Source organism: Trachemys scripta, chromosome 1 (assembly GCF_013100865.1).
Source record: "Trachemys scripta elegans isolate TJP31775 chromosome 1, CAS_Tse_1.0, whole genome shotgun sequence".
In the NCBI taxonomy this organism is placed as follows: domain Eukaryota; kingdom Metazoa; phylum Chordata; order Testudines; family Emydidae; genus Trachemys; species Trachemys scripta.
This window is the reverse complement of record NC_048298.1, coordinates 116,830,643-116,854,630: the sequence shown is the minus strand read 5'-3', so window position 1 is coordinate 116,854,630 and position 23,988 is coordinate 116,830,643. Positions and strand designations below refer to the sequence as shown.

At 41.0% G+C, this 23,988-nt stretch overlaps 1 protein-coding gene across 1 annotated transcript in view; it reads right to left on the bottom strand.

Moving 5' to 3' along the window:
- ST8SIA1 (ST8 alpha-N-acetyl-neuraminide alpha-2,8-sialyltransferase 1) overlaps window positions 1-23,988 on the bottom strand; it is a 173,511-nt gene that overhangs the window by 35,962 nt on the left and 113,561 nt on the right. The window contains exon 4 of the mRNA XM_034782629.1: window positions 16,105-16,197. Coding sequence (XP_034638520.1) covers window positions 16,105-16,197 — 93 coding nt within the window. The remainder of the gene's footprint in view (window positions 1-16,104; window positions 16,198-23,988) is intronic.

Genomic DNA, 23,988 nt, shown 5'->3' with positions numbered 1-23,988 from the left:
ACCCTGTCAAAGAAAGCTATTAGGTTGGTTCGACATGATTTGTTCTTGACAAATCCATGCTGTTACTTATCACCTTATTATCTTCTCAAATGCTTGCAAATCGATTGCTTAGTTATTTGCTCCATTATTTTTCCGGTGTCAGAGGGGTAGCCGTGTTAGTCTGTATCCACAAAAACAAAAAGGAGTCCGGTGGCACCTTAAAATCTAACAAATTTATTTGGGCATAAACTTTCATGGGTAAAAACCCCACTTCTTCAGATGCATGGAGTGAAAATTACAGATGCAGGCATTATTATACTGACCAGTGCTACTTCTGGCGTTTCCACATTTCTTTTTATTGTTCCTCCCTCCCCCTATTGAGTAAAGGGCCTACCCTGTCTTGGATCTTCCTCTTGCTTCTAATGTATTTGTAGAATTTTCTTGTTACCCTTTATGTCTCTAGCGAGTTTACTCTCGTTTTGTGCCTTGGCCTTTCTAATTTTGTCCCTACATACTTGTGTTATTTGTTTATATTCAACCTTTGTAATTTGACCGAGTTTCTATTTTTTATAGGACTCTTTCTTGAGTGTTAAATAATTGAAGAGCTCCTGGTTAAGCCAGGGTGGTCTCTTGCCATACTTCCTATCTTTCCTACATGGGGGGATAATTTGCTCTTGTGCCCTTAATAATGTCTCTTTGAAAAACTGCCAACTCTCTTGAACTGTTTTTCCCTTTAGACTTGCTTCCTGTGGGATCTTTCCTACCAACATTTCTTGTATATGTATATGTACAACACCAAACAATCTCAAGGTGCTACTGTAATACAAATGATTAATAATGCACTAGATACTGCAGTGCTGTTGTCATTTGATAATCATCTTTTTGCTTTTGCTGGCTCAGGTAAGCAATCATTGTGAGGTTTCACTTATACGTAAAAATTGGTGAAGGTGAAACAGATACATTTATGACACTCATTGAAAAATACAGTCATTTTGCATTGTTTGCAGTTGTACACAATAACATCGCTTCTAGAGGTAGGGTCAGGGGCTGCCCTTGCCTCGTGTACTTAAATCCCACTGAATGACTGTACATCTGATTTTTGTGTAAACAACAAACCGCTTAGCATTAACCATTACTTGTTTGTTTATTTGAATATATTTCAGGATTTTTTTTCCAAACTGCTGATTAATGCTGTAAGAGAAACTGATGTCAATGGAGGTAAGTTTGCAGTCAAGGACAGCAAATTCAACAGTAACAGGACAGCTTCTCTGTTTGGTGTCTGATAGCAAGGGGGAAAATATATGTATGTTTAAAGGTGTTTAGAATATGTTTAGGAAGGGTGACTAGAAATACAGAAGGTGACACTTTCAAAACGGCCTAAGTGACTTAGGACCCTATGTCCCATTTTCAAAAGTGACTTAGGGACTAAGTCCCATGGAGTTTCAAGAGTCTTTGGCTGCCAAGTACCTAAGACATTTTTGAAAATGGGACTTAGAAGCCTAAGTCTCCTAGGCACGTTTAGAAATTTTACCCAGCATTGCAAACTAATATAGCTTAAGTATGCACTTGCCTAAATGCTTTGCTGAATGTAAGCAAAAAGGCCCAGTCCTGTGAGGTGCTGAGTGGATCCCCACAAGGTGTCGAGATTCCATTGAAGTCAATGAGAATCAAAGCTGCTCAGATTCTCACAGGAAGCATTAGCTACCTTGTAGGATTGGACCTTAAAAGGTAGTGTTTCTGGGGTCATTTTAAGACAGGAAGTGAAGAATATCATATGGAAATGGAACTGCAATGAGAATTTAATATGGCAGAAGGTAAGTTACCCAGGCCTTGATTTGTCAGTGTATTTTTTCAGTTTTATTCTGGTGTTACTGCTGTGGTGAATCAGATCCTAAACTGGTAATTAACTCAGAAACTAGGAATAATAAACCTCTTGCAAAACCTTCATAGTGTTCCCTAGTATACTGTGTCTTTAAAGACTATGGGTCTGATTCTCCACTGCCTTGTGTCGTCATTTATATCTGGTCATGTTGGTCGTAAATCTTACTACTGATGGTAGCAGTTTACCCCCAAATTGCAGTCAACTTGCGCAGACTTAAATGACTACACAAGGTGAAAGGCCACAGAGAATCAGTCCCCATTAGGTCCTTGGTTTTACATTTTGAAATGGTCTTATCAAAATACGAAATTCAGATCCTCTTTTACTTACCTATCAAAATGTGAATGCAGCATTTTTTGCATTTTCCCTGAAACAGATAATAAAAACACAAGCGTCTAAAGTATTTTGGGTCTGAACCCGCAAAGCATCAGCTTCGGAGAAAGCACTCAGCATCCTGGTAGGAAACTCCCAGGACCACACAGAACTGAGCTTATTGCCTACACCCTATTTCAGGTGTAAGGGATGCCATCAAGTATAGCAGAAGAAACACAAAGGCCTGAGCTCACATGTTGGCAGGAGAGAAAAAAGAGTCAGGGGGCGAGATACTCACCTGGTATAAATTAGCATAGCTCCACTGGTTTCAATGGATCTATACAGATGTATATCAGGTGAGAATCTGACCCATTAGCTGTAATTTCTGCTGTGCCTGAATTTCTAGTCCAATTGAATCCTCAAGTCCAGACTAGTGAAGAAAGAAGCAGATTGTAATATGCAATTTAATATGAAAAAGAAAACATATAATTGCTGCCCAAACTTACAGGGACTAGAGCTGGGCAAATAATTCAGAGCAAATAATTGACAATTTATGTTACGTTTTTCAGTTTTTGAGTTGGTCACAGACAGATTGAGATTTTTTCAAATATATTGATTATTCAAAGTTATTATTAAAAATTATTCCTGTCTTGCTAAAGAGCAATTCACTGTGAGTATTGGATATTAAAAATTCAAGCTATTTTGAAGCCACAATGGTGGTTTTTCATTCCCTAAGTATGGGGGTTGATCTACATTTTCTGTTGATATCATACACCCACTGACTTCAGTGGGCTTTGAATCAGACCCCAAGAAAGCAGAACTCTTTGACACTGGTTTCTTGTGCAGATATTTAAATTGTGAATTCAGTATTCACTTTTCATTAGTATTCTTCACTATTCACTTAAAAGTTACTGATTCAGTGAAAACTCCTGCCAAAATAAATATGAATATTTGTGGAAAGTGAAAGCAAACAAGACACAAACATTGTCTGGGTGAATTTGTTAAAAAAATTGAATGAATATTCACAGAAATATTGTCACAATGTTTGCCCAACTCCATTACTGACCCTCAATCCTGAACACAGCCTGCATAGTTTGGTTATTAAGATGTCCTTTACTTTGAGGCAGTGAGGTACTGTCATGACAGCTGACTGAGATGTTTGCACTTCACAAATGCTTTGTGTGTACAACTGTTCATTCACTTTGCAGGACTGAAACTGCTGGCAAACTATGTAAAAGTAAGATGCATAGATGTGCTGATCCATCACAGCCAGCGGAGGAAGGGTGATGATCACTCCAGTCTACATGACATATGGAGAAGCACCAGGCTAGCTCTCAGCAGAGACATATGGTAACTGTGTTGCAACCCTTTCTCTGGTTAGGTTTCACTTCCAGCATGCCATCGCTTCATTACCAAGTTATCGAAAAAGAAGCAACTTTGAACTTACATTTGTAAGAGTTGTTTGGGTGCTTGTTTTGGATTTTTTTTTATACCCATTTCAGCTTGTGGTTGTTGAAAAATCTGGCAACCCTCTGTAGCCTCCTGGGTGGGACTAATGGGGTCAGATGACAGCCTGATGTACACATGGGCCTTATAAAAAAGGGCAGAGAAAATTCATGGAGACAACCTACAGGAAGCAGGTTAGGCTCATGTGGAAGGTCCTGAGGTAGGGTATGCAGGATACAGGGAACACCAATGAGTGATAGATTGCAAGAGGAACTTCAGGGAAAGCAGCATAGGAGTCAGCACTCTGTGACAGAACAAGGAAAGATTTAAAGGAAGCCCAGGAGGGGCAGAAAAATCTTTTCGATATTTGGCTGGACTTTTGTTACCCTGGAAGGGGTTAAATTTGCTTAGTAACTTGGATGGGGGTCCAAACTACATCATGAACACCTTTCCATGTGAGAAAGGCCAAAGGGACGCACCTTGGAGAAGGGAAATGAGGCAGGAAGCACCTGCAAATGTCATGTTTGTCCAGAAGGGGTGCAATGGGATGACATATGGTGTAAAGAGTGTATAGTGTACTATGACCTGTCAGGATAGCAAAAGAAAAATCATTCACAGAATATGTAATAATACTTATGCAATGCATTCAAGGACTTGAACATTTGTTTTAAAAAATCCACTCTCATGCCAGAAAGTATAATTGTTAACCCGTTTTCTAAATGTGTAATTTGAAGTGAAGGTGGGCTTGTCTACGGTCATACACCTAGTGAATGACACAGTTGGGAATGGCTTGATTCCCAGCTCCCTGTCCTAACCATTAGACAACATTCCCTCTGCTTGCAGCAAAAAATGTAATATAGTAATTGGAAGAAACTTTCTGAATTTTTCATACCTCTAAAACAAAATTAAATTGAAAATGTTGGACCACATCCTCATGTGACATAATTCACAGTTAAGATGATTTAAACCAGCTGAAGATGATTACACCCTCCAAGACATGGCATGGCTTCTGGTCAAAAAACATCGGAGGGTGGAATCTGTCCTTTAAAATACAGTTCTCCCTAAGGAACAAAATTATGCTTTGTAACAAACAAGTGCAAAATAAAAAAGAACATTAATATCTTATGCCCATCTTGTGGTTGTTTCTTAGTCTAAATGCAAATACATTCATCACCAGCAATCAATTATTTTTTTACTCCAGTTTCCAGGGCTGCAACTTCATGGGGTTATTTAAGCTTTTTAGTATGAGAAATTTGCCAGATAGGATGACCAAGGGCAATATGTAAGGAAGTAAAAATACTACAGAACTGAGCTGACCCAGCAATATATAGAAACACTGGCACAGAAAACAAGAAGGATCTTCAAGGTCTTTCAAAAGGGCTCCCCACTGCTCTCAGTGATTGTGGAAAATTGCCAGAATTGAGTACTCTCCCCTGAGCCTAATGGATAATCCCTACTCCACAGGAAAGTGAAAACCACAAGGTCCCTGCCAATATGTGCTGGAGGGAAAATTCCTTCTGACCACAGATTTGCTGAATGATGTATCCCTGTGCACATGGGCAAAGGAGCACCATAGATAAGAATCTAATGCCACTGTGCCTTGCCATAGCATTGGTATCTGACAGTCAACAGCAGCTGGCAGCTTTTCAGACAACATGGGATCTGTAAGTTAACAGCATCCATCTAAAATTCTGTATGTGAATTTAGTGCTGAATAACTATGCTGGATGGACAGGCCTGGACATGGAAGTCTATTGAGAACAGGTACAGTGGCCAGCTGTGGTCCAATGAATTGAGCATTGGGTTAGGGGCCAGGACGATTCCATTCTGGACTGTAACAGAGACTTGTTATGTGACCTCGCACAAGTCACGTAACTTTTTGGTGCCTCTGTTACCCCATTTGGAAAATGAGGATGATGTTGCTAACCCACCTTTCCAAAGCACTTACACCCCATACTGGCTTGCCCCTGCCGCCGAATTGCTGCTGAAGACCCGGTATTTCGGCGGCGGGTCCCGGGGCGGAAGGATGCCCCGCCGCAGGTCTTCAGGGCACCTCAGCGACGGGTCCCGGAGTGGAAGGACCCCCCGCCGCCGAACTGCCGCCGGAGACCTGGTGCGGAAGAAGCTCCGGGGGCCCGGGCCCCGCGAGAGTTTTCCGGGGCCCCTGGAACGAGTGAAGGACCCCGCTCCATGAGCCCCGAAAAACTCTCGTGGGGGCCCCTGAGGGGCCGGGACCTGGGACAAATTGCCCCACTTGCCCCCCCCCCCCCGCTGGGCCGCCCTGCCCCCACCCCCCACTAAGGTCTGAAGATGCCACTGTCCCCCAGCAACTCCCCTGCTAGTAGTCTGATACCCATCCTAAAGTCCAGCCATCAACTCTGGGCTGAGTTACAGCACCCCAGTACTGAACTCACCCACACACATCTTGCCTGAGATTACTTTATACCTGACAAAGAAACATGGAAGCAGCTTAAATAGTCATATAATGAAAGATCAGACTGTTGTAATTCATGTTTGCCTTAGGAGAGGATGGACATGAGCAAGAAGACAAGGTTAAACCCGGTGAAGCAAATTTAGCACTGAATCTCCTCATGTTCCAATGTTTTTTTTAAAATTTGCTTTCAGATGCTGTAGTACTAAGCGAAGGTGAAATCGTTCACAACCTTAACTGTGCTTTCATGCGGTTTGTAGTCAATGGGCTATATTCACTCCAAATTTACACTAGCTTCTGACGAACTAGATCATGGTGCAGGGTCCCCCTCAGAGGAAATCTGCAAGGAAGGATTTGCAGTGCCACCCCCTCTTCTTCACTGGGAGGTGTAAAAACAGAGTGCTGCCCCAAAATGGGGGGTGCTGGTAGTGAAGGAGGAATGACTTGGACTCCCTGAGGATGTGTCCATTCAACACATCTGCATTTCAGCCTCCAACTGCAGGATTCTTTAGGTGTTTCTGATGAAAACTAAAGCTACCTGCCCCTGGCAGAACTCGAGAGAGGACAAAAGTAGAACTCCCTGCCATTCCCCTGTGGAGAATCATCCAGAGCATAACAGGCTTCATTGGCCCCTGAAGTAGTGTTTTACACCCAGCAGTGTATGTATGAGGGTAGTGGGGAGGGAAGACCCTGGCCCTGTATATACAGTATGATCAAATTCTTATTTAACTGCTCTGCTCTCTTTACTCCTGACCTTTTCAGTTTTACAAGGCCACCATCCAGGCTATTCATCCTGTGTGTCTTCCACAAACAATGAAAACTAAGAATAGCTCTGGTGCTGAGTCAGAATCCAGGCTTTAGCTGGTAGCCTTTAATGGTGGGTCTCAATGGGATGCTCTCTCAGCTTCTGGGAGTGTTTCCTCACAACTAGCAGGGGAAGGCCAGTGTGGGAATAAACACCGGAAATGAATGAGCGAATAAGAATGACCCATTTGAAGGGACACCAATGGGTCAAATTTCCCCTAACAGAGCCAGCAATGAATTTGGCCCAGCATATTTAAGAACAAAAACCTCTCTTTGCCATATTGAAATGTAAGTGGCATCTCAAAGTGAAAGACATTTAAAAAAAATACTTTTCACCATATATGTTGCTTACTACCTTTTGTCTTTCATTCAGTTTTGAGAGTGACATTCTGTTTATACTGAATTTCAATTTATTTCTGGTTGTGATCTGCCAGTGCAGTGTTATTTAGCTTCCAATCCAACAGGGAAATGAATAATACACTCCCGCTGCAAACCCGAAAACTTAAAACTAAAACCTTCCCGACTGTCATTGGAAAAAAAAAGGGATGAAAATCTTTCTATATGTATTAAGACTGACTTAAATAAAAGCAAAATCTTTAAACAAAACAGACCTTAAATTTCAGAACAAATGGATAGTGTCCCTTTAATGTGTGTACAGGAAGTGAGCAGAAGAGTGGGCATGTAGAAAGAGGCAGAGGCTGTTATGCAGAGACCAAAAATGAAGTTTAAAATCTCAAAAGAAAAAAACTCTAGTTTTGTAAAGAAACAGTAGATAATCAATCTAACTAAGCCCTCATCAGACCCCAATCACTGTAGTGTCTGAGCACTTCACAAATATTAACGCATATCTCCAAACCGCATCTTTGTGAGGTAGGGAATTTTGATTATCGGATTAGGAACAGAGGCACAGAGAGAGATTATAACCAAGATTCTTCAGTATCCTGTACCTTGTGTAGTCATTTACACCTGTGCAAAGTGGATCGGATTGGATAACGTTTGATTGGTGACCATTCTGATTGGATAGTATTTTACAGCCACTTTCCAAAGGTGTAAGTTATTACACAAGGTGCAAGACAGTAGGAAATCAGGACCCAAGGCCCAGATCGTTAAAGGTGTTTAGGTGCCTAACTCTCATTGATTTCAATTGAAGATGAGGGCCTAAATGATTTGCACAAGGTCACAGAGGAATTCTGTGACAAAGGATGGACTTGAACTCTGATCTCGCAGTCCCAAGACAATTTCTTAACCACAAGACACAAACAGGGGGCTTGATCCTCCACTCTGTTACACAGATTTTATACCAAAATAATTCCTCTGAAGTCACTATACTACCATAAAACCAGCATGACAGTGGAAAATCAGGCCCAGAGTGTTTTCAAGTAGAACATAAGAATGTCCATACTGGGTCAGACCAAAGGTCCATCTAGCCCAGTATCCTGTCTTCCTACAGTGGTCGATACCTGATGCCTCACAAGAAGAGGATGTTGTGAAGGCCAACACTATAACAGGGTTCTAAAAGGAACTAGATAAATTCATGGAGGATAGGTCCATCAATGGCTATTAGCCAAAATGGGCAGGGATGGTCTCCCTCGAGTCTGTTTGCCAGAAGCTAGGAATGAGCGACAGGGAATGGATCACTTTGATGATTACCTGTTCATTCCCTCTGGGGCACTTGGCATTGGCCACTGTCAGAAGACAGGATACTGGGCTAGATGGACCTTTGGTCTGACCCAGTATGGCTGTTCTTATGCTATGTTCACAACATCCTCTGGCAAGGAGTTCCACAGGTTGACTGTGCATTGTGTGAAAAAATAGTTCCTTTTGTTTAAAACCTGTTGCCCATTAATTTCATTTGGTGACCCATAGTTCTTGTGTTATGAGAAGGAGTAAATAACACTTCCTTATTTACTTTCTCCCCACCAGTCATGATTTTATACACCTCAATTATATCTCCGCTTAGTCATCTCTTTTCCAAGCTGAAAAGTCCCACTTTTATTAATCTCTCCTCATCTGGTATCTGTTCCATACCCCAAATTATTTTTGTTGCCCTTTTCCGAATCTTTCCCAATTCCAATATACCCTTTTTGAGCTGGGGGACCACATCTGCACGCAGTATTCAAAATGTGGGCACACCAGGGATTTATATAGAGGCAATATGATATTTTTTGTCGTATTATCTATCCCTTTCTTAATGATTCCCAACATTCTGTTTGCTTTTTTGACTGCCGCTGCACATTGAGTGGATGTTTTCAGAGAACTATCCACAATGACGCCAAGATCTTTTTTGGGTGGTAACAGCTAATTTAGACCCCATCATCTGATATGTATAGTTGGGATTATGTTTGCCAATGTGCATTACTTTGCATTTATCAACATTGAAAGTCATCTGTCATTTTGTTGCCCAGTCACCCGGTTTTGTGAGAACTTTCTGTGGCTCTTCGCAGTCTGCCTGGGACTTAACTATCTTGAGTAGTTTTGTATCATCTGCAAATTTTGTATCATCTGTTTACCCCTTTTTCCAGATCATTTATGAATATGTTGAATAGGACATATGTGAGATAGTTTAATTTGGGGAAAATGTATTTAATTTTTTTTAAAAGATATTTACAAGAATAAACATTCTACACCTCCAAAGAAAAGGAAGTCCTAGAACTTCGTAACCTACATTTTCTCCTACCTTTCCTTTTTGAGGATGCAACGTGGGGCAAAAATAATTTTAAAATATTCAAGTATAGATGGTTTTATGTGCTCCAAATTGTTATAACATCAGCTATTAAGTAATTGAAAATCATTCATGTATGACACATTTTAAAATAGCTTACATTAGGATGGAAAAATGTAAACTTAAAAGCCTGATCTTGCACATATTTACACAAGTAGCCCCACAAATTTAAGTGAAACTCTTTCACATAGGTAAAGTTACTCACGTTCATAAGCATTTGCCAAATGGGGCTCTAAAGTTGTCCATTTAAGTACCCAAAAGTCAAAAAATGACAGTGGTAAAGTTGTATGCTGTGTTTTTGTAGCCCCGTCAGTCCCAGGATATTAAAGAGATAAGGTGAGTAAGGTAATATCTTTTATTGGACCAACTTCTATTGGTGAGAGTGTCAAGCTTTCGAGCTTACTCAGAGAGTATGTCTACATAGCAATATAAGGCTAAACCTAACCCCCCTTCTATCCACACACCAATTGTGTTAACCTAGGGTTCGAACCAAGGGTCCCTGGACCCTGGGCTGGAGGGTCTGAGCCTGTGTTAAGCTGGGACTGAGGGTCTGAGCCCTATTGCTTTCCTGTATGCACGAGGCCCCAACTTGACTCAGATTCTAGAAGTCCTCTGACTGTATCCCATAGTTCCTTGGGGCAACACCCTTAATCCTCTCTATGCTGACAATCATGGTGCAGTGTATTGCACTCTATTGCAAATGGAAGCCACACATGTCTTTGCAAATTGCAGCAGCTGAGGTCAGCATGAATCCATTATCTCCAGAACACCAGTCTGCAAGCACACTATCAGAGAGCCTGCACGGTTTTCAATGGAGAGCGATCAGAAGCTTTTTGCAAAGAGAGCTGCTTCCTGGTCACAAGAGCACAGCCAGATTTTGGTGCATGCTTCCTGGGCAACCCTGCACATGCAGCCCCAGGGAGCACCACGATGGGGGGGGGGAAAGAACCCGAGAGCAGAGTGGGGACTAAGCCATGGCCCTGCAGCTCCCAGCTCAGTACAGCTGGGGGAGGGATGACCCCGAACACCCTGGCCACTCCCCCTCCTGCAGGGCAACCATTTGGTTCTGCTGCACTCTCTCTCCCTGGCTCCTGGGTCACCTCCCCCTTAAAGGGCTACATGTGCAGAGGTGCTTGGCCAACATGCACCGTGAGGATGGTGAGTGGGAGCCAGGCCCAAAACTTTCCCATTGCCTCCCAGGGATCCCTTATCTGCTGAGGCACTTCACCGCTCTGCAGCCAGCAGCAGCAGGCGAGGGGTGAGGGTTTTCCTCTGAAACCTACATTTTATATCAAACTTCAAAACAAACAGACAAAAATCAATACAAAAACAACCCAACAAAAACACCTTCATCGAACATCCCATTTTAAAAAAGCATTGCAGTTTTGTTTTAATAGTTGACAGCTCTGGAGACTGATGTCTAGAGCCCTGCACATATGCGGATATCTGCTTTATATCTGCATACATCTACATCCACGGATGCGGATATCCACAGATCTTTTTTGCAGATTGGATGCGGATACAAATTTTGTATCTGCGCAGGGCTCTATTGATATCTTAAATATCCTCAAAACAAGGGCACATGGGCATTTTCCTGCCATTGTGACTCAGCCTAGAGGTGGAGAGCCCAGTTCTCAGATTAGATGGTAGGCTTCTCAAACTGTGCAGTCGTAGGCCTAAAACACTTGGGGGGGGAGGGGGTGCTAGCCACTCTGGGATAGGGTTACTTTGACTCGGGTCTGTGCACTGCAGTGTGGACACCAGAATCCTAGGTTCAAGCACGGGTCAGAAAATCCTTAATCTAGGGTTAAAATGCAGTGTAGATGCTCAAGCCCAGGGTTCCCTGACACTAGTCAGCTGACTCAAGTCCCACGAACCAGAAGCTTACATTGCTGTGTAGGTTTCAGAGTGGTAGCCGTGTTAGTCTGTATCAGCAAAAAGAACAAGGAGTATTTGTGGCACCTTAGAGACTAACAAATGTATTTGGGCATAAGCTAATTTGGGCTATTGATTACTCTCGTTATAGTTAGTATGGCAACACCCATTTTTTCATGTTCTCTGTATATATATATATATACACACCTTCCTACTGTATTTTCCACTACATGCATCTGATGAAGTGGGCTTTAGCCCATGAAAGCTTATGCCCAAATAAATTTGTTAGTCTCTAAGGTGCCACAAGTACACCTCGTTCTTATTGCTGTGTAGGCATGCCCTGAGCGTCACAGCTAAATACAAGGTGGAACAGGTTGTTTAGCATAAGTAGTTAACACATATTTGAAGGGAACATTCAAGATAAAGTGGCCCGTTAGACCCCTACAGTCATAGGCGGGAATGAAGGGTGGGGAAAAGGCAACTGGAGGGCAGCGGTTGTTAGTGGCTTATAGATTCTTGAAATAGGCCTTAAATCCAGCATCTCTATTCAGTCCATGATTTTAAGTCTAGCAAAGATATGAATTTAAGCTCCCGCGCTCGTCTTTTGAAAGTGTTGTGCAGGTTTCCTTTGCGGATGAGGACTGATAGGTCAGATATAGAGAGTGATCAGGATTAGGGCTGAGGGAGCCCCATAGAGGGCACAGAGCCTATGTGCTGATGACCCTGTCTCTCCTGAAGATACCAGAGAGCTGCAGATTTCAGGGACTGAATCCACCGCTTGTCTGAGGATGAAGGCCAAACCCACCACAAGATGAATGAATCAGAAGGAAACTAGTTTTGTTAGTTTCCTTTGTTAAGGGAATATTGTAGGATTTTCTTGCCCACTGCAACTCCTCCAGTTGTTTTTTCCATTAAAGGGTATGACAGGCTCACATGTTATTAAGTTCCTCATTTTCACGCATATTAGATTCAGTCACAGATTTAATTAACTCACAAAAAGAAAAGGGCAATTGAAGAAAGAAATTCATCTTCACTAGGCATATGTTTATGTCTATAACATATAACGTTACTCTGATGTGCTTGCTACCGAGAGATTGAAAAAGAGAGCGTGTGGGTTTTTTATTCTCTCAGTTTGTAAGGAGCATAAAACACAATTATGCCTACAATACATTTCAGAACATTTTTTCCAATGACCTTTTAGGGCACAGTAAAAAAAATTTGTAGGTAGAGCTGGGTGAAATGCGTTTGGGGGAGGGGGGGGGACACAAAATATATATTCTGAAGTTTTCAAAATAAGATTTTTATTTGGGAGGGGGAGAATCATGAATTATTAAACAACACAGGCACTAATGCAGAATCTTGAAGTACCTCACTGTTCACCTTTCGCCAGGATAAAAGTTGACCATTCAAATCCAACTTTTTGTTGCCTGTCTCCTACCCAGTTCTGGATCCATAACTATACTTTGTCTTTAGCCCCATGACTACTTAGTTCCCTTAGTAGCCTGTTGTGAGGTATTTTGTCAAAGGCCTTTTGAAAGTTTAAATAAATTATATCAGCTGGTTTTCCTTAATCACCTACTTTATCGATCCATTTGAAGGACTTTCCTTTGCAGAAAATGTACTGGTTATACCCTACCATGACCTTCCAGGTTTTTCATTCTACTTTTTGTTATAATTTCTACCAATTTCTCTGGTACAGATATAAGGGCTTATTTGTCTATTTTTCGGGATCACCCCTAGAGTTTTTTTAAAAATACATGTACATTTGCTTCTCCTCACTGCTTTCCTATAGCAGCAGTAAGAGAGAAATTAAGAGACAGATTTTCTCTTAATATACTGTGACAGCTCATGACAGAGCCCCAGGCCAATTCACTTGTGTATTAGTATAGATCAAAGTGATTATTAAATGTATAAGAGTATTTGATGTTTAAACTTCATGAAAACTAGTGGGATATTTCTTGCATCCTTTTCACTTATCTGGATCCCATTATAATGTAGTTACAATAATAATGATAATTCTCCTTTCCTTTTCTTAGCTAATAAACCTTAGTTAGTTTACTACAGAATTGGCTGCCAGCGTTGTCTTTGGTGTAAGACCCCAGATTAATTGGTACTCTAGATAAGTGACTGGTCTCTTGGAAACTACCTAAATGTGGTGTGATTTTTGGTTTAAGTAACCTTTTATCACAAAGCCCTGTTTATCTGGGTGACAAGACAGGCTGAAGAGTCTAAGGCAGTGGTGGGCAATCTGCAGCCCATACGTGGCGTGGGCCTGGCTGCCACTTCCCGCAGCTCCCATTGGCTGGGAATTGTGAACTGAGGCCACTGGGAGCTGCGGGCAGCCATGCAAATGTAAACAAATGGTCTGGTGGCCCACCAGCGGCTGGCCCGCAGTCTGCAGGTTGCCCACCCCTGGTCTAAGGAGACTGTCTGTGACTCCATGGTAAGACTGATATAGCGTTTCTCTGGATTGAGGCCAGAGTTCTCAGCACATTGCAGAATCAAGCCCTACAATAAGAAAATGAGGGGAGGGTGTGGGGGAGGGAGAAATCACAATCTTTTTCGAAAGCATTCCAAAACATGAAAACCCTCCTGTTTCACAAACCTAATAAGGGAAATCATGCAGCAAGTTATGTTACTAAGAAAGTTTGTTTGATTTTGCCAGCTGTCTCTTCAATACAGTCTCTGGAGGAGACAGCGGGAAACGAGTTTTCCTGCTACAGTTTGCCAGCAAAATGAAAACGTGAGAAAGTGACAATGAAAAACAGCACATATGGGCGATAGTGATCAATTTGCTAAGACAAAAATTTGCATTTAAAAAACAACGCCTTTTGCATTGGTGATTACTATTATGATCACTATCAACCCCCCTAATTTAAATGTGTGTGAGACATACATACACATAAAATACATTTTTATTCATACAAAAACTACATTAAAATAACCCCTAAATCAGGAAATTCCATGGACAGACTTAATCCTGCTCTTTTCTATGCCTGCTTTACAACAGTCATAAATTAGATGCTACTGTTCAACTAACAGAAGATCACACAATACTTCCTACAACCTGAGATATACATGTGGGGAATCTTGAAATACTACAATTAAAAACAGAATAAAAGTAATTTATTATCAGAATGGTTCACTATATCATTACGCCATAGACATGGTATATGATAAGTTAACTTCTCTCTCAAGTAAGTGACTTGCTCAAAGTCACACAGGAAATCTATGGCAGGGATAGGAATTCAACCTAGATCTCCTGAGACCCCTTCCCGTGCCTTTATCACGAGATCATCCATAGATGGGTATTCAGACACTTTTGTTAGCATCCATTTACTACATATTTTCTTTGCAATAAGCAGTGCAGCGTCTTTAGGTGCAAGTTAGCCAGTTAATTACAAAGCTAACTTAGCTGTGAATTAAGGTGGTCAATATGCCAGCAAATTGACATATAGGTTTTATGTCATGTGTAGGTTGCATAAGTAATGTTCATTGTGTCCTTGCCATACAGTATAAATGACTTTCTCTGATTGTCTGGCACTCACAGAGCAGTAGGTGATACTGCAAGAAACTGTCCCTAGGTAACTAAAGCTGAAAAAAAAAAAAGATGTTATATTGAATGTTAATAGTAGTATGTGGGCATGAAATTGAAGTAAGAATTATAATGTACTGCAAATACAAAAGGGTGCAGAGTCCAAGACTGCACTTGCAATGTTAACTTTGTTACTTCCTAACTTTTGAGCACTTCATAGTTCAATAGCAATGTTCTCATTTCAGAGCTTGACTGGCTTGCAAAAACTATCAATAGCGCATGAAGGGCCTTTGGATGCGGTAAGTTCCTTGACTTCATTGGAGCTATGTTGCTTTACATCAACTGAGGATCTGTCACCAGAATCCATTGTCTAGGACGGTTTGATTAAATACCACTGAAAGGCTCTGTCCAGTGTGTCTTAGGAGGACCACAGGAGGGAGCCCCTCTCCTGCAGAGCCAGAGAGTGGAAAGACATTACAGAGTGCCATTAAAGCCAAAGCCTGCAACATTTTAAAGGATAAACCTCATAAACCCATGTATTAAGAGGGTAGAAGGAAAACATGAAGGAGCGGTTTGTTTACTCCTACTTCTTTTGTTTCATCCATTTAAAATAGGGCTTGATCCAGCCCCCATTGGTAAATGGGGATGGGGGAGTGAGTGGGATCAGACAATGTAAAACTTCCGTTACTTAAATGGGACAAGACTAGGCTCATAATATGGCAAAGTGACTTTCATGTACTTTTTATGGATGAGATTTCAGTTATGCACCAAGTAGATGCATGATGATGACATCATCAAAGAGTCCTAATCGAAACATGGCCTGATTCTGGCCCTGAGTGTTTGCACCCCTATGCTCATACACTGCAAAGTGAATCAGGAATTTGGGGTTCTATTCCTGGTTCTGCCTCTGGCTTGCTGACCTGGGGCAATTCACCTTTATCTCTGTGCCTAAATTTCCTCATCTGTTAAAGTGAGTACAAGAATATGTATTCCTCACAGAATTATTCCTAGGCTCGAGAACCTCATATTGAAAATATTTAAAGAACATAACTCTGTCACATCAACATCTATGATATAGATGAAACCTTCTCCTTGCTGATCAAGAAAGAATGTGCTTTCTACCTTTTCTCAATTATACTGGGATTAGCCGTCACCAGCTGGGTCTTGGATCCAACATCCTTGGTGTATTCACTGGACAGAGGAGGAAGGTTGCATCTGCAGAAACAAAGACATCCAAGATTTTTAATTGTCATGTTCCAGTTTCAGACTTTTTATATTGTAGGAATCCAGTTTGCACATAAGGTCATGCAAGCTGACAGAAAATTTACAATACTAATATTGGGCCAAATGACAACATGATTATGGGCTAAATCTTCAGAATTGCTTATACTTTATTTAAGCATCAAACTCTCCCAATATGTGTATCTACAAAAGGGTATTTTTGCACTAAAATGTGGGTAAGTGCAAATTTATGCACTTTTGAAGAGATGGTCCTATATCAGTGTATTGACAGTAAACTCTGAAGCAAATAATGAAAAGTGCCTAGATTTATATATTGAATGTCCCTGCTAATAGGCTATAGGCAAAAGGGGACATTATGCACAGAAATACATTTCAGCTAACCTTTTTAAAATCCCATTCCCCTCTGTACTTTTCCTTGTTGGCTGACTGTGTCCCAGAATGCATCATTCTGTGACATCACAACCATCATGGACTACATATCTTGCAAACTATGAAACTCGTGGTATTTTTGATGTCACGTTCTGAAATCTCTTCAGTGGAACAGAAAGTATCAACTGGACTCCAAAGGTGGAGGAAAAAAATATTTGTTAGTGGTTACTTAACATGAATTTCTGTGTTTGAATGCATCCCACAACCTGGCTGCAGGAGACATTAGTACACTACTCTACTTTGCAGGTCATTTTTAAGAAAGAAGATAGGTAAAGGGGAACACTGAGAAACAAAGTGACAGAAACTACTGTCACTGAAACTAGACCCAACTGCAGACACAATGAAGAGATGAAAAGTGGAAATAATGCTAAATGTAGGCCAAAGTGCACCAACATCCATGCATTGTTATAATCCCTATGAATACATCCTGTGCAGAACCATGTCACTTGCCTGCTTCACTCACTGAAACTGCAGCATAGGGAAACAGAGTATGATCTAAGGCAGCATTTCTCAAGCTGGAGGTCCTGACCCAAAAGAGGTTACAAGCCCATTGTAGGGAGGTTACGGTATTGTCACCCTTACTTCTGTGCTGCCTTCAGAGCTGGACGGCCGTAGAGCGCTGGCTGCTGCCCAGCTCTGAAGACAGTGCCGCTGCCAGCAGCAGTGCAGAAGTAAGGGTGGCCTGGTCTGCAGGAAGGTCATCATAGCCTGAAATATTTTCAAAGAGGGTCCCAACAAAAGAGGTTTGAGAACCCCTGGTCTAAGGGAAGGAAAGGGGGATGGCCAACTGTAATAGCCCTGCTTTTTATGCTCCCCCCAAAAGTGCGTGCTCAGAAGAGGTGCAAGCCAAGCCAAAAGTAAAACAGCCTCTGGCTGTTTTAACCTACACAGGCAACTGCACTCAACCCAGTGGCTATGGGGACTCAAAAGTCAAGCAGGACAGGCTCCAGCATAGACAGCAACATCATTTCATATTCATTCCCTTTTCTCCTGTTACCAGGATGACACAGATTTCTTTGGCCCAATTCAGATCCTCTTGCTCCTGTGAAAATCTACCTTTTTTGTGGCACTATACTCTTCCCCAACTCTCTTTAGCTCCCCTTTCCTGGATGTCCTGTGTTTATAGAACTGACCAGATATAAAAGTGTGCTCCACCAGTCTGTTCCTTTGTGCACTACTTCCAGGAAATAGGTGTCATGTACCTGCAATGAACACCGGTTGCTCATTCCAAGTATCAACTAGATTCAAATTGCATGGAGCCTATAGCCTGCCTCAGTAAAAGGTGGGAATTTGGGGGAATAGGGAACGGAATAAGCTCAGTTTCTGTGCCAATTTCTAGTATTACCATAGAAAGGATTAATGCTGTAATGTTCACAAATTCTAAAGACCAGAAGGGTCATCTAGTCAGACCTCCAGAATATCACCGGCCATAGAACTTCCCTGAAATAATTCCCGTTTGAGCTAGAACATCTCTTAGAAAAACATCCAATCTTGATTTAAAATTTGCCAATGACAAATAGTCCACCAGGATCCTTGGTAAATTGCTCCAGAGCTTAATTACCCTCACTGTGAAAAATTTTGCACCTTATTTCCAGTCTGAAAGGTTGTATGCTGTAGTACGCATTCATTGCAGAGTGTCAATCAGGGCCAAGTAACAAGGGATGCTATTACCATCGCAGTCTGACTGCTGTCCTTGGCAAGTGTTTTCACTGCATTCAATGAACAGCCCCAAACCCTTATAACGAGGAGGAAGTACTGTGGCTGACCCCTTCTGCAATCCATACTGACCATGTGTGCAGTGTGTTATGTCCAGAGTTGGTGGGTGGGAGGATATATCTGTGTGCCCATTACACCACAATGTTTCTGTGCAATTTCAAGCATATTTATTACTAATGCAAATCTGCCAACATCCTCTAACAAAAACGGGACTGTGCAAATTTGCATATATTTGCATAAATTTAGATACAAGCCATCAGAAGCATGGGTTTATATTCAGGCTGTCCAAAAATTCCAATGTGACAAGATAGTGTAAGTCATTTGTAGAGAGCCACATGTCACTATTTTCTCTTTTTCATGGTTGCAATTCTTAAAAAGAAGAAAAGGGGAATATTGACCCTTGAGCTGGCTGGGTTTTTGTTTGTTTTGATAATTGTTTTCTCATTAAAAAAAGGGGGTTCAATAACAACATTTTTCTTGGAAAAATTTCTCTGTCAACATTTTTCAATGACATTCCAAACAAAGAATTTCAATAAACATTTTTTTAAACGTTTCAAAACTTTCATGTCAAAACCAGCAGGAAAATCCCACTCTGTCTTTCACTTTTTTGAAGTGGGAAGTAGAGGGGTATAAAAAGAGAGAAAGTGTGAAATGCAAGATTTCATGAACTTTTTAATTACATGAAAAATCTTGGGGGTTGGGGTCGGTGGGTTTCTTAATTTTCTATAAAATATACGTACGTCCTTGTAAACAAACTCTACTACCCCTTAGTTATTATTTCATCACTCAAAAAAATTCCAACAAATGTAGAAAATCAAGCCACTTTCAACACTCTGTAGTGGTGCTTTCAGAAGATCTGGTAACATATTAATAGATGCTAGGACCACCAGCAATGAAAAAAAATGTTATCTCCTTTTATTTTCTCAAACATTTTTCTGTGCAGCTGCTGTGGATTCTGTCTGATGACAGAGAGCAAATTTAAGACCTGAATAAAATGAAATCCTAACTATAAGGAAAGCATCATTAGCAACAAGATAAATATTTGCTTACATTTCTATCTCGCAAGGGAATCTGGGGAACCTGGATTTTGGATTATATAATGATGACAGAAGTCAAGTAAACAGAAGGTGACTTGGAGACATTTTAGTACCAGAGCTAATTCTTAACTCTCACAAATCACTTTCAAATTGCGTGCGAGTCCTCCATCAGGTCAAGTTCTGCCACCCTCATTGATGTTGCATAATATCTTAGCAGAGCAATGCAACTGCTTGAAAAGTAAGGTAATTACTCAGTGTGAGTAAGGGTGGCAAAATGGAGCCCCAACTGAGCACCAAGCACATCAAAAAAACCAATAGATTGCTCCAGTTTCCCGGTAAACCTAGTCATCTGTTGTTACAGGGAAATACAACAGATTGGCAATCCGGCTAATGGACTTTTTGCATTTGAGAGGATAAGTCTCAGTATCTTTATATTTAAATGCACATGCACAGGCAGGTCAAGTTTTCACTGAATCAAGGTACACTCTCTCTCAATGCTTGTTTAAATCATTGTCCTTCATAATTGCATCGCCATAACTTTATCATATGAATAAATACGCCTGCTTTTATAAACCAGCCCCAGATGCATCATTTAAAATCAAGTTCCCTTCATCAGTAAATCTCTCTCCCAGCTTGTGCTGCAGCATTGAATATTAAGAAATTGGCTGAGGACCCAGCTGGAAATTCAGCAAGAAGCCAGCTGGTCAGCAGAAGCCCCTTTGCTTTTTTCAATTATTTTTTAGGCTGATTTGCACAATGCCAAGTCCCAGACAGGTGTTGGACAGACTGTGAAGTGGAAGTTTCATACTAGCAAGGAGCATGCATTTTTAATTATATCACAACCACTTATTAGTCATTTAATTAATCTTTTGGTCTTGGGCAGGGGAAGGGAGAGAAAAGAATTTCTTGAGGCCAAGAGCTTATATAAATCCTCTGACTGTTGGCCTCAAAGCAATATGGATTTGAATACACTGGTATCTGTTGTATCTTCTCACTGAAACCAAGGCAATAGAAAAAATGTGATCAACATGCAGAGTTCCCTATGAGGTGGTACCTGTTTCACAGCTGAAACCCTCATGCTCTATAGGTAGCTGGTGAATCAAGAGGAAACATAAAACTACCTAAGGCAGTAAGAACTGTATTATGCTTATCCCACAAAGAAGTCACTTTTTCCATATCTTACTGGTAATTCTTACAATATTTGTTCTCTGTACTCCAAAATCTAGATGAGTGCATTGACCATAGAAAGGCACTGGGTGTAATTCTTTAGACAGGACTAGAGGATTCACTAAGATTTAAAATTCTTGTTTTCAATGCATGGTCTTTTTGCCTTTCAATTATTAAACAGGTGGAGGAGGAGCCAGGCCAAACCTGAGTGACACCGTGACCTCAAGCGCCAGGTCGTAAGTGCCAATCTTTCAAATTTGGCTTGGTGCCATTCCCCTCCTGCTGTCATGATGGAGAGGCAGCTGGGCCAGACCTAAGAACTGCTGTGACCCTTCACACCAGGTCACAACATATGGAGCAGGGAGCGAAGCTCAACCCCAGGAGGCAGGTGCCGCTGCTGCAGGGTGAGTTTATTAAAATCATGGAGACAAACAGGAAAAGCACAGTATCCAAGAAATTTTCACCACTGTAATAAACCTGCATCCCTAATGGTAGTTAACGATACTATATTATATTATATAGTCTTACGCTCCTGGAGGAACCATTGTAGGTGGACCCTGCTAGGGGGACAGTTCTTATTACCAGGGCCGGCTCCAGGCACCAGCTTCCCAAGCAGGTGCTTGGGGCGGCCACTTCGGAGAGGGGCGGCACATCCAGTTGTTCGGCGGCAATTCGGCGGACAGTCCCTCACTCCTGCTCGGAGTGAAGGACCTCCCACCGAATTGCTGCCGCAGATCGCGATCGCGGCTTTTTTTGTTTGTTTGTTTGTTTGGCTGCTTGGGGCGGCCAAAACCCTGGAGCCGGCCCTTCTTATTACGAAACCAGCTCAGATAAACTCAATTGGTTGGCTCACTTTTGGACAGGCCAAGTAACTGACTTGCAAATTAGGCTTCAGGTGCACAGGTAGAGTTGAAGAAGGGACTAGAAAGGGTTGCACAGAAATTGATGCAGTGTATTTGGTTCCATCTACAGTTCTTTAATAAGCACCAAATTTAGCAAAATTTAGCTGGGGATGGGAAATGTAGCAAATAGCAAATGCACACAGTGCTTAGCAAACTTATTTTTATCGGGTGGCCATGCTCACTACTTCATTCTCTAGATAATCAAATGAAGAACAATGATTGTCTTGAGTCCTTGCAAGAGATAATTTAACCCATTTTCTCCCTTTGAGTGACCATACAGAGGACAAGTACAATCATGATTACTTTTCCAAAAGACTTTCAGGGTGTTTCCCTATTTTCAGGCTACTAAGCAGCATAATAAAGCAAGAACAGGAAACTGGTGATTGATTGGCTTTATGATCAAGATGCTTACACATCACTCAAACCAGCAAGGAACCATATTGAGGGGAAACAATATAATTATTATGGATATGGATGGGCAATGGCAAGCTGATGTGGCAGACAAGCACGATGGTGTATAATCTGTATATCTGTAGAGAGATAAATGTGCTGTCAATCTGGCTGGAGGTCAAAAGGACAAATCTGAATTTTTAAATGAAAAAATGTGTTTGAAAATGTTCATTTATGTTCTTTATTCTAATGCACCGATAGTACACATACCACTAGTCACTAGCGGAACAAAAGCCACCAGCAGGTGGCACCTAGGTTGGTTTAAAGCAGTGATTCTCAACTGGTGGGTCACGACCCCCTGAAGCGGCTACGAAAGTGACCATGGTGCATTGAAAATTGTATTTCAACCTAAAGCAAAAAAAAATAAAACCCAAACCACCTCACTCCCCTTCTGCTGCCATGCACGCTTTCCCTTCAAGGTCAAGTACTCTCTGTCAACATCTCAAAACACAAACACAAATAAATTATATAGGCTTATTGTTATCACTGATATAATTTCTACTCTTACTCTTACAGTAAACTTAAGGTAGGGTCACAAAAATGTGGTCTTCAAATAAGGGGTGGCAAATCTGAAAAGGTTCAGAAACACTGGTTTAAGGTATATTGTCAAAATAAGAATCTATAATGACTATCCCTGAGTACAATTATGAAGGTGATATGCCAAATACTTTTGAGTTTTAGGTGTGGTGGGCTACATCTTAAAGACTGAGATCTGCTGCTCTAATGCAATCTTTGTATTACTGCAACATTATTTAGTGTATGTTCAAGCAACTGAATGTGTTTAAACTCCTCCATTTTCCACATCACTGTGTAATTAACTAACTTCAGTGATTATAATATATCAAAAAATATAATTGTAATCTTGTGACAGAGCTTATAGGAGGTGGATAGCAACTGAATAAATTTAAAATAAAGACATTTTGAACAGGAAAAAACTGCAATATGTTTAAAATCGGTGTAATATTTGATGTTATTGAAGAGATATTTTAGAGGAAGCTGCACCAAGATCTCTTATTAGCAAGCTGAAGCAACTTCATGTAATTTTTGGAGTCATTACCTAGTAAAATATATATATATTTTACACTCAACTATAGAATTACAGCAATTAGATATGGAAAAGGCCAATTAAATCTAACTTACTCCACCTGCTAATGAAAAGCATTTCACCACCTGTATATTATTCACTACACTTAAAAGATCTTAAACCTTTCCCCACAAATATGACAGTGTATGACTAATGCAATCCTGCTTGCAATCAGCTGCTAGACTTTGCAGGATTTCCCCTTACCATGTCTATCCAACTCACTAAAAATAGCCTATGGCCAAGTTCCCCTTTTGGTATCGGAAAATGTTTTCCTATCAGTCTACAAGAGATGCCCTTAAAATTTTCTAATTGTCTTTGTAACTAATTTCCATTACTGAAGCATTCCTTAGGTATTCCATAAACTAAGTATAAGGAACTTTAGAGAATACTGCAATAATGTTATCTAGTTGCAAATGCAAAATTTAAATGTTTTAAGAGCAACCATGCACTGTCTCCCTCCGTGCCTATTTTTTTTCCTGTATATATTTTAAGTGTACAGTACCTATTTCCTTTGTCTGTAGTTTACTTCTCTGTTCTATTAAGGAAGGTATTTGGTCTCTTGGGTGCAAACCAGAATTATGGTAACAATGTTTGTTTTTTCACAAATTAGTACAGTTTTATAATAAGCCATCAAAATCTGATCAGGGAACTCTTAGAAGTGGGAGTTAATTTTGAATCCATTTCAAAGCCATGAAAAACTCCTATAGAGATGAGAAATGGAATGCTTAGCTTTCCTTCCTCCTCCCCTCCCCCCTACAATGTTTTTCTTGTTCATGTTTAACAAAGAAGAACTAATTTCTTTCCCCCCTCCTATATCTAGAGTGCAGATCTAGACAGTGCCAAATTCAATCAAGAAAGCACTCTATAGCACAACGTCCTGCTTGACAGATCCTAATACCTTCAGAAAGGCAGGAGCAAAAAGAGAACGAGGGGCGTTTAAAGAAAACTGTGTCAAGGAAAGAAGTCTGCTCTATTTTCA